We start from the raw sequence: 11,712 nt of genomic DNA on the forward strand, positions 1-11,712 counted from the left end.
TACCTTTTCTCATCAGCAGTATATAGCAGCCTTGTGACTTCTATCAGTGCCCAGCCAAGCACTGGTTTAAGATTGTAGGAGGAGTTTTATGACTTTCCTATGAGACTGCAAGACCCCTGAACCTCTGGCTGGACAGTGCTGATTGGCCCTGTGTTGATCACATGCACCCTCCCAGGGGGGAAAAAAAGCCTCTTTAGCAATATACACCAAACTGAGCATGTGCTGCCTGACTCCATAGACTGTGATATTAGGAAATTATCAGGGGACAGTGGGAGGAGGAAGGGAGGATCAGAGAAGACAGAATCAAACAGCCTTTTTACACAATGCGGAGGATTAACCCTTTAGGTTCCACAGTGTAACAAGCATGCTTTACTGCATATACAGACTGGTTTTACTTGTTGCGGGTTTAGTAACCCTTTAAGACTAAATTAACTGAGCAGTATTATACAGAATTTATATAGTGCCAACAGTCTGCACAGTTTTAAAAATTAAAGGTAGACCGTACAGTTACAATACAATTCAACACAAGAGAAATCCGAGGGCCCTGCTTGTTTGAGATTACAGTTTAAGAGATAACAGTGATTTCAGCAACATCAGTTAGTTACCATGATCACTAAAATTAAAATGGCATATTGCATGCATGCAAAGCTTGTTTACTGGTAATACACATTGAAAGCCTAAGTTTAGTAAAAGGGGAAAAAAAGGGGGGGGGGGACATTACTTTTAATGCTGGTCCTGTGACCGGCTCTCATCAAGAGTTCTCACTGTAACTGCCCTTTCCACACCCCATTCTCCATTCATAAATGCCAAACTATAGCTTTCATGAATAAGCAGAGATCTTGGTAGTATAGCTTCTTGGAATGAAGAAGGGATGTGGAAAGGACTGACCTAGTCATCAGTTTTGATGAGTGACTGTCACAGGTCCAACGCTGTTATTAAAATATGTCATACTTACCTGCTCTGTGCAGTGGTTTTGCAGAGTAGCCCCAAACCTTTTTTGTTCCCCCCCCCCCCGGTCTGGTGATCCTGGCTCCTCCCCCTTGCTGAGTGCCCCATAGCAAGCTGCTTGCTATGGGGGTACTCGTGCAGGCTCGATCCCGAGTCTATTGACACACAGCGCGGTTTAGCCCTGACCCCCATTTCCTTCTCACAGGTTGTGATTGACAGCATCAGGAGCCAATGGTTCCTGCTGCTGCCTTCATGGCCAGTGAGGAGAGAGAGAGAGAGAGTGGAAAGAGCTGCTGCTCTCAGGCACAGTGCTGGATCGAGCTTAAGTAAGTATTTAGTGGGGCTGGGGATCCTGATCAGAGAAGGCTTTTCACCTTTAAAGCAGAGAATGGATAAGGTAAAAAAAAAAAAAAAAAAAAATCCTACCTTTGCAGCCACTTAAACCACCTCTGAACCAGAAAAATCTGGCTGCAGCATAAGGGAGTAGGCCAGAGGACTGAAGATTTCCATAATGATAGCTGGCATCATCACAAGGAACACTTTGGATTAGGTGTAATGCCTAAATATATAGTATATAAATAAACTTTAATGAAAATGGCTTTAATGAAAATGTAATCCCAACAATTCATATTCTGAATATGTGCCTACTGTACCGTATACGTGTATGAAAGAGTATCCTGTTCTTTGTACCGCTTCCTTTGTGTGAAATGCCTGGTTTCCTGCCAGTCTTTCTGCTTTCCTTTCAGAAATTGACCACACAAGGCATTAAAGCACAGCATGGTCAGTTCTTTAGCTGTGCTGAGAACCAGCCTGCTCTCCTCCATTGATCAGACTTATCCTGACATGCCCCCCCCCTTTTTGCACTGGGAAGACCAGTGTATTGCTGTTTCTCCTACCTAATCAATCTGAGCTCATTGTGCAGCTAAAAATAGAGTGTATGTGATCACTTTTAAAAAAGGGGGAAAGGTATTTATTATGTTGTTTGTTTTATATATCTAAACTCAAATGTTTTCCCTTTCATTTCTATTTTAAGCTGTTTGGGTTGGTTTACAAGGTGGAGGTTTACATATACTTTTTATCTGTACATTTTAGATAAATGGAGCTAAGGTTAGATCCTCTGTCAGATTTTTGTTGCGCTCTGTGTCCCTTCGCCTTTTTGTTTCAGTGACACAAGCACAGTAAAGTGATGTTCCCTTCTCTGTTCTCATGGGAGTAGTTCCTCATCCCTTCCTATTGTGAAACTCTATCACCCGATCTCCCTAGCAGGGCCAAGAGGACAGCAATAAAAATCTGGTAAAGATTGTAACCCTTAAGCACTCAAGAGTTTCTGTTTAGGGTTGGTCCTTAAGTTGTAAAAGCAGTCCTATACTAATACTAGATATTGAGTGTATTGACATTCCATTCTGGGAGAATTAGAGGCAGCTGGTTCCTCTCGTGAGAGTGGGCTGTTTGGATGCTCAGCAATTTGCACAGTGTGGGGTTGCAGACAGTGAGGGTGGTGCATGGCAGGTGTTCAGTTTGCCGAATCATGCAGTCTTTAGGAAACAATGCTTATTTATTTCAGTAGTATGACCACTGTAATTCATAGTGTCAACTCTGTAACTATAAAGGATACAATTTGACTTTACTTACTGTACATAGCTGTGAATGCAATTGGCTGTTTCATGTAATAAACATAATGTTACCTTTTTGTTATTGGAATTAACAGATTATTGTATTTATCTCTTCATTATCTTGCAGTACTTCAGCTATAGAGAAAATAGATTAAACTTTGGTCATTATGTCAATTTAAAGACCTTTTTACTACTACCAATTCTTTCTCGGGATCCACACTTTAAAAGAGAAGTGCATATATTTGAAAAAATAAATAAATAAAAAAATAAATAAAAAAATATTTATATATGCAGTACAGACCAACATTTTGGACACACCTTCTCATTCAAAGAGTTTTCTTTATTTTCATGACTATGAAAATTGTAGATTCATACTGAAGGCATCAAAACTATGAATTAACACATGTGGAATTATATACATAACAAAAAAGTGTGAAACAACTGAAAATATGTCATATTCTAGGTTCTTCAAAGTAGGCACCTTTTGCTTTGATTACTGCTTTGCACACTCTTGGCATTCTCTTGATGAGCTTCAAGAGGTAGTCACCTGAAATGGTCTTCCAACAATCTTGAAGGAGTTCCCAGAGATGCTTAGCACTTGTTGGCCCTTTTGCCTTCACTCTGCGGTCCAGCTCACCCCAAACCATCTCGATTGGGTTCAGGTCCGGTGACTGTGGAGGCCAGGTTATCTGGCGCAGCACCCCATCACTCTCCTTCTTGGTCAAATAGCCCTTACACAGCCTGGGGGTGTGTTTGGGGTCATTGCCCTGTTGATCCAACTAAACGCAAACCAGATGGAATAGCATGCCACTGCAAGATGCTGTGGTAGCCATGCTGGTTCAGTATGCCTTCAAGCGGTTGTAAATCCGAAATAAAAAAAAATTACTTACCTTAGAACGAAGCCCCGACACGGACCCCCAGACATCGCTGCGGGCGCTGCCATGATCCCTCGGCGATCCCTCGGCGTCTCTTCCGGGTTCGGCTGCTCCGGCGCTATGATTGGACGGAGCCGCAATGACGTCACTCCCGCGCATGCGCGCGGGAGTCATTTTCCGGCAAGCTCCCGGCAAGGAAAACTGAAGGTCCCCCCGGACCTTCAGAGCGCATGCGCCGCTCGCGTGAGTGTCTGCATGCACTGCAAATATCTCCTAAACCGTGCCGGTTTAGGAGATATTAATTTTACCTACAGGTAAGCCTTATTATAGGCTTACCTGTAGGTAAAAGTGTCAAAAAGCAGGATACTACCGCTTTCAGTTTTGAATAAATCCCCAACAGTGTCACCAGCAAAGCACCCCCACACCATCACACCTCCTCCTCCATGCTTCACAGTGGGAACCAGGCATGTAGAGTCCATCCGTTCACCTTTTCTGCGTCGCACAAAGACACAGTGGTTGGAACCAAAGATCTCAAATTTGGACTCATCAGACCAAAGCACAGATTTCCACTGGTCTATTGTCCATTCCTTGTGTTCTTTAGCCCAAATAAGTCTCTTCTGCTTGTTGCCTTTCTTTAGCAGTGGTTTCCTAGCAGATATTCTACCATGAAGGCCTGATTCACACAGTCTCCTCTTAACAGTTGTTCTAGAGATGTGTCTGCTGCTAGAACTCCGTGTGCCATTGACCTGGTCTCCAATCTGAGCTGCTGTTAACCTGCAATTTCTGAGGCTGGTGACTCGGATGAACTTATCCTCCGCAGCAGAGGTGACTCTTGGTCTTCCTTTCCTGGTGCGGTCCACATGTGAGCCAGTTTCTTTGTAGCGCTTGATGGTTTTTGTGACTGCACTTGGGGACACTTTCAAAGTTTTCCCAATTTTTCGGACTGACCTTAAATTTCTTAAAGTAATGATGGCCACTCGTTTTCCTGTACTTAGCTGCTTTTTTCTTGCCATAATACAAATTCTAACAGTCTATTCAGTAGGACTATCAGCTGTGTATCCACCTGACTTCTGTACAACACAACTGATGGTCCCAACCCCATTTATAAGGCAAGAAATCACACTTATTAAACCTGACAGGGCACATCTGTGAAGTGAAAACCATTTCAGGTGACTACCTCTTGAAGTGTGACTCTACAATTTTCATAGTCATGAAAATAAAGAAAACTCTTTGAATGAGGTGTGTCCAAACTTTTGGTCTCTACTGTTTATATATGTATACATTTATTTATATATATATATATATATATATATATATATATATATACACATATACTTACCTTGATGACTGCAACTTTTGATGCTGGAGCTGTCCTCTGCCAGCCTTACACTGAGAACTAAGTGATCAGAGACCGCTGATTGCTCAGGTCCGCTCTGAGCACAGAGCAGTGACTGTCAGACATCGCTCTGTGCTCCTTCACTACAGAACTCACAGGAGTGCCGGACTTTGGGGAAAGGGGGGGTAATGGCTGGCTCAGGCTCTTAGCGGCACACTGAGATGCTGATACCTCTGACATGCAGGCATCTGGGCAGATCCTGACATTGTCAAGATCCCTGCAGAGCCTGGACTGACTCAGTGACATTGGCTGACAGTGAACAAAGGTGCACTAAGTGCACTCTTGTGACTCACAGAAGGAGTATGGTCAAAAGAGCCTTAGCTCTTAAGCATAAAGTCTGCTAAGATGATTATATATAATTGTTTGTGTTCTACATTGTATGCTGTTTATTGTTGTGCTATGGAGAAATTGCGCAGTTTTGACGCATGGAAACAACCCTTGAATAACTTTCTCTGCACATACTGTTTTTTTCCTCGCTCAGATTTTTCATATACTTAAAAGGACAAAAAGTGCAGGCAGAATATTTGTTTTTTTCATATTTTAAACAAAAGTGGATCAAAGCCAGAGGTCATCAAACAAAGGGATCCCCCTGGAAGTGTGTGCTGTCTTCCAGAATCTTTAGGCAAGCCATTATTTCCCCATGACTCAGTGTTTCCTGAGGCCCACAGCATGGGGATAGATCTCATGTCTCTGGCTCACTGCTCAGCTTCTGTGTTGAAATGTTTAGAACTGAATGCTTTTAAAAATTCCTTCCTTCAGCTCAGACTGCACATTAACTGTTTTCCTACCAAGTTTCAACAGAAAAAGAAAAAAAAACAGTTCTTGTCTATTTTCTTTCCATAATTTATGTTACACATTGAATATAAATTAAAACTTCACTTAAATCGGTCATTTAGATTTTGTTGGAGGGCCGTTAGAATAGTTGGCCCATAAAACTTTTCTTTTAACCTGTGAAAATATATACCAGGAAATACCAGTTTTCTTCATGTACTGCTCCCACTGCATTGTGTGTCCATGTATGTTTAAAAAGCAAAATTTGTGTGTGTATGTACAAAAGACAACTTATCAGAAATATGAAATGTTGGGGTAACCTTTTCCCCTCATTTTGGACTTTACCGCATTGTTTAGTGTTACAACCAGGAATACACCCGGATTGAGTTTGAGGTTTTATTGTTTGATTCAGAAATACTTAAAGGCAAAGTGTGGAAATAAAAACATTCATACTCGCATGTATGGCTGCAGCATCATTGTGATGCTGCAGCTCTCCCCCCGCTGGCTCTAAGCACAACACATGATCACATGACCGCTGATTGCTCAATTCTCGGTCCACTCTGAGCCAGCTTTTTTTTTTTTTTTGCTTTGTTCTAACATATGCATCTTTGCATCTGCTTAAGATTTATTTACTGTGAGATCATGTAATATTTCTAAAAGTCTGCTGATTGCCTTAAGAAGTCATACCAATAATCTAACAATCAGTTGTACCAAAATGGAGGGTCAAGACTTTACAGAATGTTTTTATGCATATTTTTTCCCATTTTGGAAGGTTATTTTAATTCCAAATTAGAACGCCAGGGGCAGAAACAGGGCCTAACATGAACCTGACTGAGCCTAAAAAGTACCCACACTAATGAAAGTCCTACAATTGCCTTTAACTTATTTTCAAGATCATCAAATACATGTCCCCATCACTAAACCTCAACTCCTGTAACTCCACCAGAGCCTCTCTGGGCTGTAAAGGCTCAAGCATTTGACAGTTCATAAACAGAGTGTTGGTTTTGGCACTGGGAGAGGGCAGGGCTAGGGCTTGATCTGACCTTTGAAAGAAGGCAAGGTTCTGTGGACAGCCTTGGCCTAGGATCCAAGGGGCTCCACAGAAAAACAAATGTTGATTTTATCACTTGCACTGTGAGCCTGCACTTTAGCACTGTTGTTACCCTGAAAGAGAAGTAGGGGTCATATTAAAACAAAAAAAAAACCTGCTACTCACCTAGGTGGATGCAGCATTGATCCGATGCTGCATCTGTAGCCCCCCCGCCGCCTCTGCACTGAGAACTGAGTGATCAAACACCGCTGATTACTCGGTTCTCCACTCTAGAGAGCCGTGACTGTCACCGGCTCTCTGCTCTGCCCCTCCAGTGCTCACTGAAAAGCTGGGCTGGGGAAGGAGCAGCTGACTCAGTCTCCCAGTGGCGCAGCTGAAAGGTTTACAGTCAGGATCTTTCCCCAGCCTGGACCAGCTGAGTGACCGAAAACAGTTGATCTATAGGAGAAGTAGGGTCAAAAAAGCTTTGGCCATACTTCTCCTCTAGGCTAGGTAACATGCACTTTATTCATTTGAAACACAGTGGATGTGAGCGGGACAGTTATCTTGTAAGTAAAACTGCACGTGCCAGGTGTTTTGAGTGAAATCAAAAACAATGGATGTTTTCATCATCATATTTACCAGTTAAAGTGTATAAATTAATTTATTTTCACTTATGTTGTAGGATGTGTTTGCCTATATGAAAGTTGGAATTCAAGATTTTCGAATTTTTACAGTCAACCCAAAAGGCGAATTAATACAGGAGAGGACAAAAGGGAATAAGACCTCGTAAGTTTCATTTTGTTTAATCAGTTTTAATAACTCTTCTGTAGTTCATATTCAAGTACATTTTGGATATATTTGCTCTAATTTTGTGATGATGAATTCAAAGTTCTAAACTCAGGGTTCATACGGTCCTGGAAATCCTGGAAAAGTTTTGGAATTTTTAGACTACACTTTCCAGGCCTGGAAAGGTCATGGAAAATTAGGAAACACACTAGGTTTTGGAAAAGTCATGGAATTAAATTACTGTGGGGGAGCGGCGGGGAGCAGATGCTTAATTATTTTAATTATTTTATGATAATTATATTGCCACATACTGTATTTACATTTCGCTGTATTAGTGTCCTTCCGGGTCCGTGGTATCCGCGTGCTGTCATTGGCCAGCAGCCGAAGAGATGACCCAATCAGGCAGCGGGGAGGGCCGGCTGCGGTTTGCCTGGAGACACTGTGACTGGCTAGCAGCAGCAGTAACAGCCGGGAGATTATCAACCAATGAGGCAGCGGAAGCGTCACTGGAGGGCGGGCCGGACGCATGAGCGTGATGATGACGCAGAAGGGGGCGGTAACCGTTTCGGTTACCGCACTCCGTGTCATCACGTTCATGCGGCCGGCCCGCCCTTCAGTGACGCTTCCACTGCCTCATTGGTTGATAATCTCCCGACTGTTACTGCTGCTGCTAGCCAGTCACAGTGTCTCCAGGCAAACCGCGGCCGGCCCTCCCCGCTGCCTGATTGGGTGATCTCCTCGGCTGCTGCTGGACAGTGACTGACAGTAAGGGCAAACTGCGGACCCGGAAGGACACCTACCTGTACCAGTGCTATACGCTGAATGTAAAAATGCCCCCCTCAGTGTTATTTAGCCCCCCCAGTGTTCTTTAGCCCCCCAGTGTTCTTTAGCCCCCCAGTGTTCTTTAGCCCCCCCAGGGTTCTTTAGCCCCCCAGTGCTCTTAGTCCCCCCAGTGCCCTTAAGCCCCCCCCCCCGGTGCTCTTCAGCTCCCCACGGTGCTTTTCATCTCTTCCCCCCCCCCCCCCATGCTTTCTGGCTCCCCCAGTGCTCTCCAGCTCCCTGGCTCCCCCCTCAGTGATTTCCAGTTCCCCCAGACAGTGCTCTCCAGTCCCCCCCCTCTCCCCCTGTGCTCTTCATCCCCCTGGTTTTCCATGCTCCCCCCCCCTGCGCCTTCCAACCCCCCTGCAATGCTTTCCAAACCCCATACCCCCCCCCCCCCGTGCCCTTCAGCTCCTCCAGTGCTCTCTGCTTCCCCTGTGCTCTTCTATCTTCTATCATGCCTGCAGTCTCTGACCTTCTCTTGTATCATGTCCACAGTCTCTGACTACCTCCTGTATCATGTCCACAGTCTCTGACTACCTCCTGTATCATGTCTGCAGCCTCTGACTACCTCCTGTATCATGTCCGCAGCCTCTGACTACCTCCTGTATCATGTCCGCAGCCTCTGATTACCTCCTGTATCATGTCCGCAGCCTCTGACTACCTCCTGTATCATGTCCGCAGCCTCTGACTACCTCCTGTATCATGTCCGCAGCCTCTGACTACCTCCTGTATCATGTCCGCAGCCTCTGACCACCTCCTGTATCATGTCCGCAGCCTCTGACTACCTCCTGTATCATGTCCGCAGCCTCTGACCACCTCCTGTATCATGTCCGCAGCCTCTGACCACCTCCTGTATCATGTCCGCAGCCTCTGACCACCTCCTGTATCATGTCCGCAGCCTCTGACCACCTCCTGTATCATGTCCGCAGCCTCTGACCACCTCCTGTATCATGTCTGCAGTCTCTGACCTTCTCCTGTATCATGTCCGCAGCCTCTGACCACCTCCTGTATCATGTCCGCAGTCTCTGACCACCTCCTGTATCATGTATGCAGTCTCTGACCACCTCCTGTATCATGTCTGCAGTCTCTGACCACCTCCTGTATCACGTCCGCAGCCTCTGACCACCTCCTGTATCATGTCCGCAGCCTCTGACCACCTCCTGTATCATGTCCGCTAAATGTACAGTGTGTGTCGTAAAACGTTTGACATTTCGAACATGGGAGAGGCAGCGCTGTCTAGCCACGCTAAAGGTGCAAAGCACCAGTCTGCAGCTGCGTGCTTGACAGCTTCCAATCCGATCGCTGGCTTTTTCACCCGTGCGCCTGAAGTGACACCGGCTCCCAGCTGCGGCAGCGGTGCTTCCATCTCATCCACTGTAAAACAAGGGACCATTTTGAGTCACGATGTATCCAGAAACGAAACCCTAACTGCAAAAGTACTGTACACTACAAAGATTGTCATTTATTTTAGTAAAAATATGCTGGGTGACATGGATTTTCTTCTTATTTAACATGTATACATAGACATTTCATAAAACATTAGGTCATGAATATTTACGTGAAGTCATGGAAAAGTCATGGAAAAGTCATAGAATTTTATTGGTGAAAATGTGTATGAACCCTGTAAACTTAAATGAGGCAGAATGATGACAAGGAAATAGCAATTGATCTTTGAAATTTTAAGAAGGAAATTGGTAATATTGTCTATAGCAAGAAAGTATATGTTTTAATTTTTTGGAGTGTAATTACTTTTTGACTCCAGGCACAGATGGCACCTGGATGCTTATTGATGATTGCATAAACATGCTTGCTTGTTCGATAATGTGGTTGCTTATTGGTTAGCACTGTGGCCTTGCAGTGTTTTGGTTAATTTCTCACTATGGACTCTATATCCTTCTCATAGATTTCAGCCATGTTTTACAGTCAATGCAAAATCTGCTCCTTACATGTATGTGCATGGATGTAGCTTGGGGTGGTTGGAGGGACACGAAACTCATTTAGTTTACTGGTTGATGAACTGTTTTGTTTGTTTTTCTTTAGGTATAGCAGACTAAGTGAGCTGGTGGAACACGTCTTTCCTTTGCTTGATAAAGAACAGAACTGTGCTTTCACTTGCCCAGATTACAGCTCGTTTTCCTTTTGGAGAGATCCCTTACCAGAACTAAACATGGCAGACTTGACATAAATCACTCCATCACAGCATCTTGGGACTATTCGCAGAGATGTAATCACATGTGGGCAGTGACTAATTACCTGGAGTATTACTGCTGTTGGGAGCCTGCATTTCTGTCCAATGTTTCTAATGCCTTTCTCCCATACATCTTTACAGTCCATAATTCGCAGCTAGTAAAGATATCGTATACAATCGATATATTCAGGGAAAATGTAAAAAAAAAAAATGTGATTTTTATTTTACTACAATATCTTAAGTCATTGTAGCAAGTTTTCTGGAAAAAAACATATTACATATTTTATTTTATTTTGTTTTCAACAAACATCCCATGGTTCAGAATGTTTAATTTTGTTCTATTATCTTGTTGTGCCTCTTTAAATGTATCTCTTCGGAGCCATTGGGATGCAGCTTCTATTGCAGGGCAATAAGCTGCAGCCCAAACTAGCAATGAAGGCCTTTAAGTTCAAGCAGAGACTGGCTATTGTTTTGTTTCCTATTGCTTATTTTCAGCAGCAGTGAAAATTTCGGAGTCAAAAAAAATTCCTGTTCAGTTATTTATTGTGCTCACATTTCAAGCCACTGAGACAAAAAAGGGGGAACTAATGAAAGCTGATGTGTAGGGGTTGTGAAAAATGTACATGGACAACATAATTCTTTTTATAGTTATGTTTTAAAAAAGCACTTTGCCCAAAACCGAACAATTAGTTCTTTGTTTGGAGGGTGATTTGGTGACCTGGTGTGTAGTGTTTTATTCAGGCTGTATGAATGTGTCTAGATCTATTTTACTGTCTATATGACCAATCATGGATAGCTGTTATTTTAGTACAGTTATTTAAATATCACCACCCCCCAAACAACTTACACCTAAGTGTCATTGACCCTCCTAGATCTTCACTGTTTAGCCCACTGGGAGACGCATAGACAACTCATGAAAAGCCTCCTAGCTTGGCCAAGCACAGTGTTGTAGCATAGAATCCTCATTAATTTCTATTAAAGGGCCATCTACCATTACCATTAATGATGAATGGCCTTTCTTTAAACTTCAGTAGTGACCGTATTGGGAGCTGCACTTTCCCAATAGAGTCACTACTGAAGTTTATAGAAGCAACACAGTTAATGTCTATGAGGTGTTGGTACAAGTAAGAGTAAGACTTGGTGGGGAAGCTGGAGGTGGGGTTTAGTTGAAGGAGAAGTGTAGTAAAAGGACAGTTCTTTAATGCACATACAATGCAAGGCATGCCATTAGGCAGATCATAGACATTTACATGTATTGCTGCTATGACCTTCTTATTTTG

The 11,712-nt window shown here is 43.5% G+C and overlaps 1 protein-coding gene across 3 annotated transcripts in view; it reads left to right on the top strand.

Moving 5' to 3' along the window:
* LPIN2 (lipin 2) overlaps positions 1 to 10,473 on the top strand; it is a 222,958-nt gene extending 212,485 nt beyond the window's left edge. For all 3 annotated transcript variants that reach the window (XM_082258203.1, XM_082258202.1, XM_082258201.1), the window contains exons 19-20: positions 7,319 to 7,422; positions 10,285 to 10,473. In XM_082258203.1, coding sequence (XP_082114329.1) covers positions 7,319 to 7,422; positions 10,285 to 10,429 — 249 coding nt within the window. In that variant the 3' untranslated portion in view covers positions 10,430 to 10,473. The remainder of the gene's footprint in view (positions 1 to 7,318; positions 7,423 to 10,284) is intronic.
* Positions 10,474 to 11,712: the final 1,239 nt, after the last annotated feature.

Source organism: Pelophylax lessonae, assembly GCF_965119305.1.
Source record: "Pelophylax lessonae genome assembly, chromosome: 5".
NCBI classification, from domain to species: domain Eukaryota; kingdom Metazoa; phylum Chordata; class Amphibia; order Anura; family Ranidae; genus Pelophylax; species Pelophylax lessonae.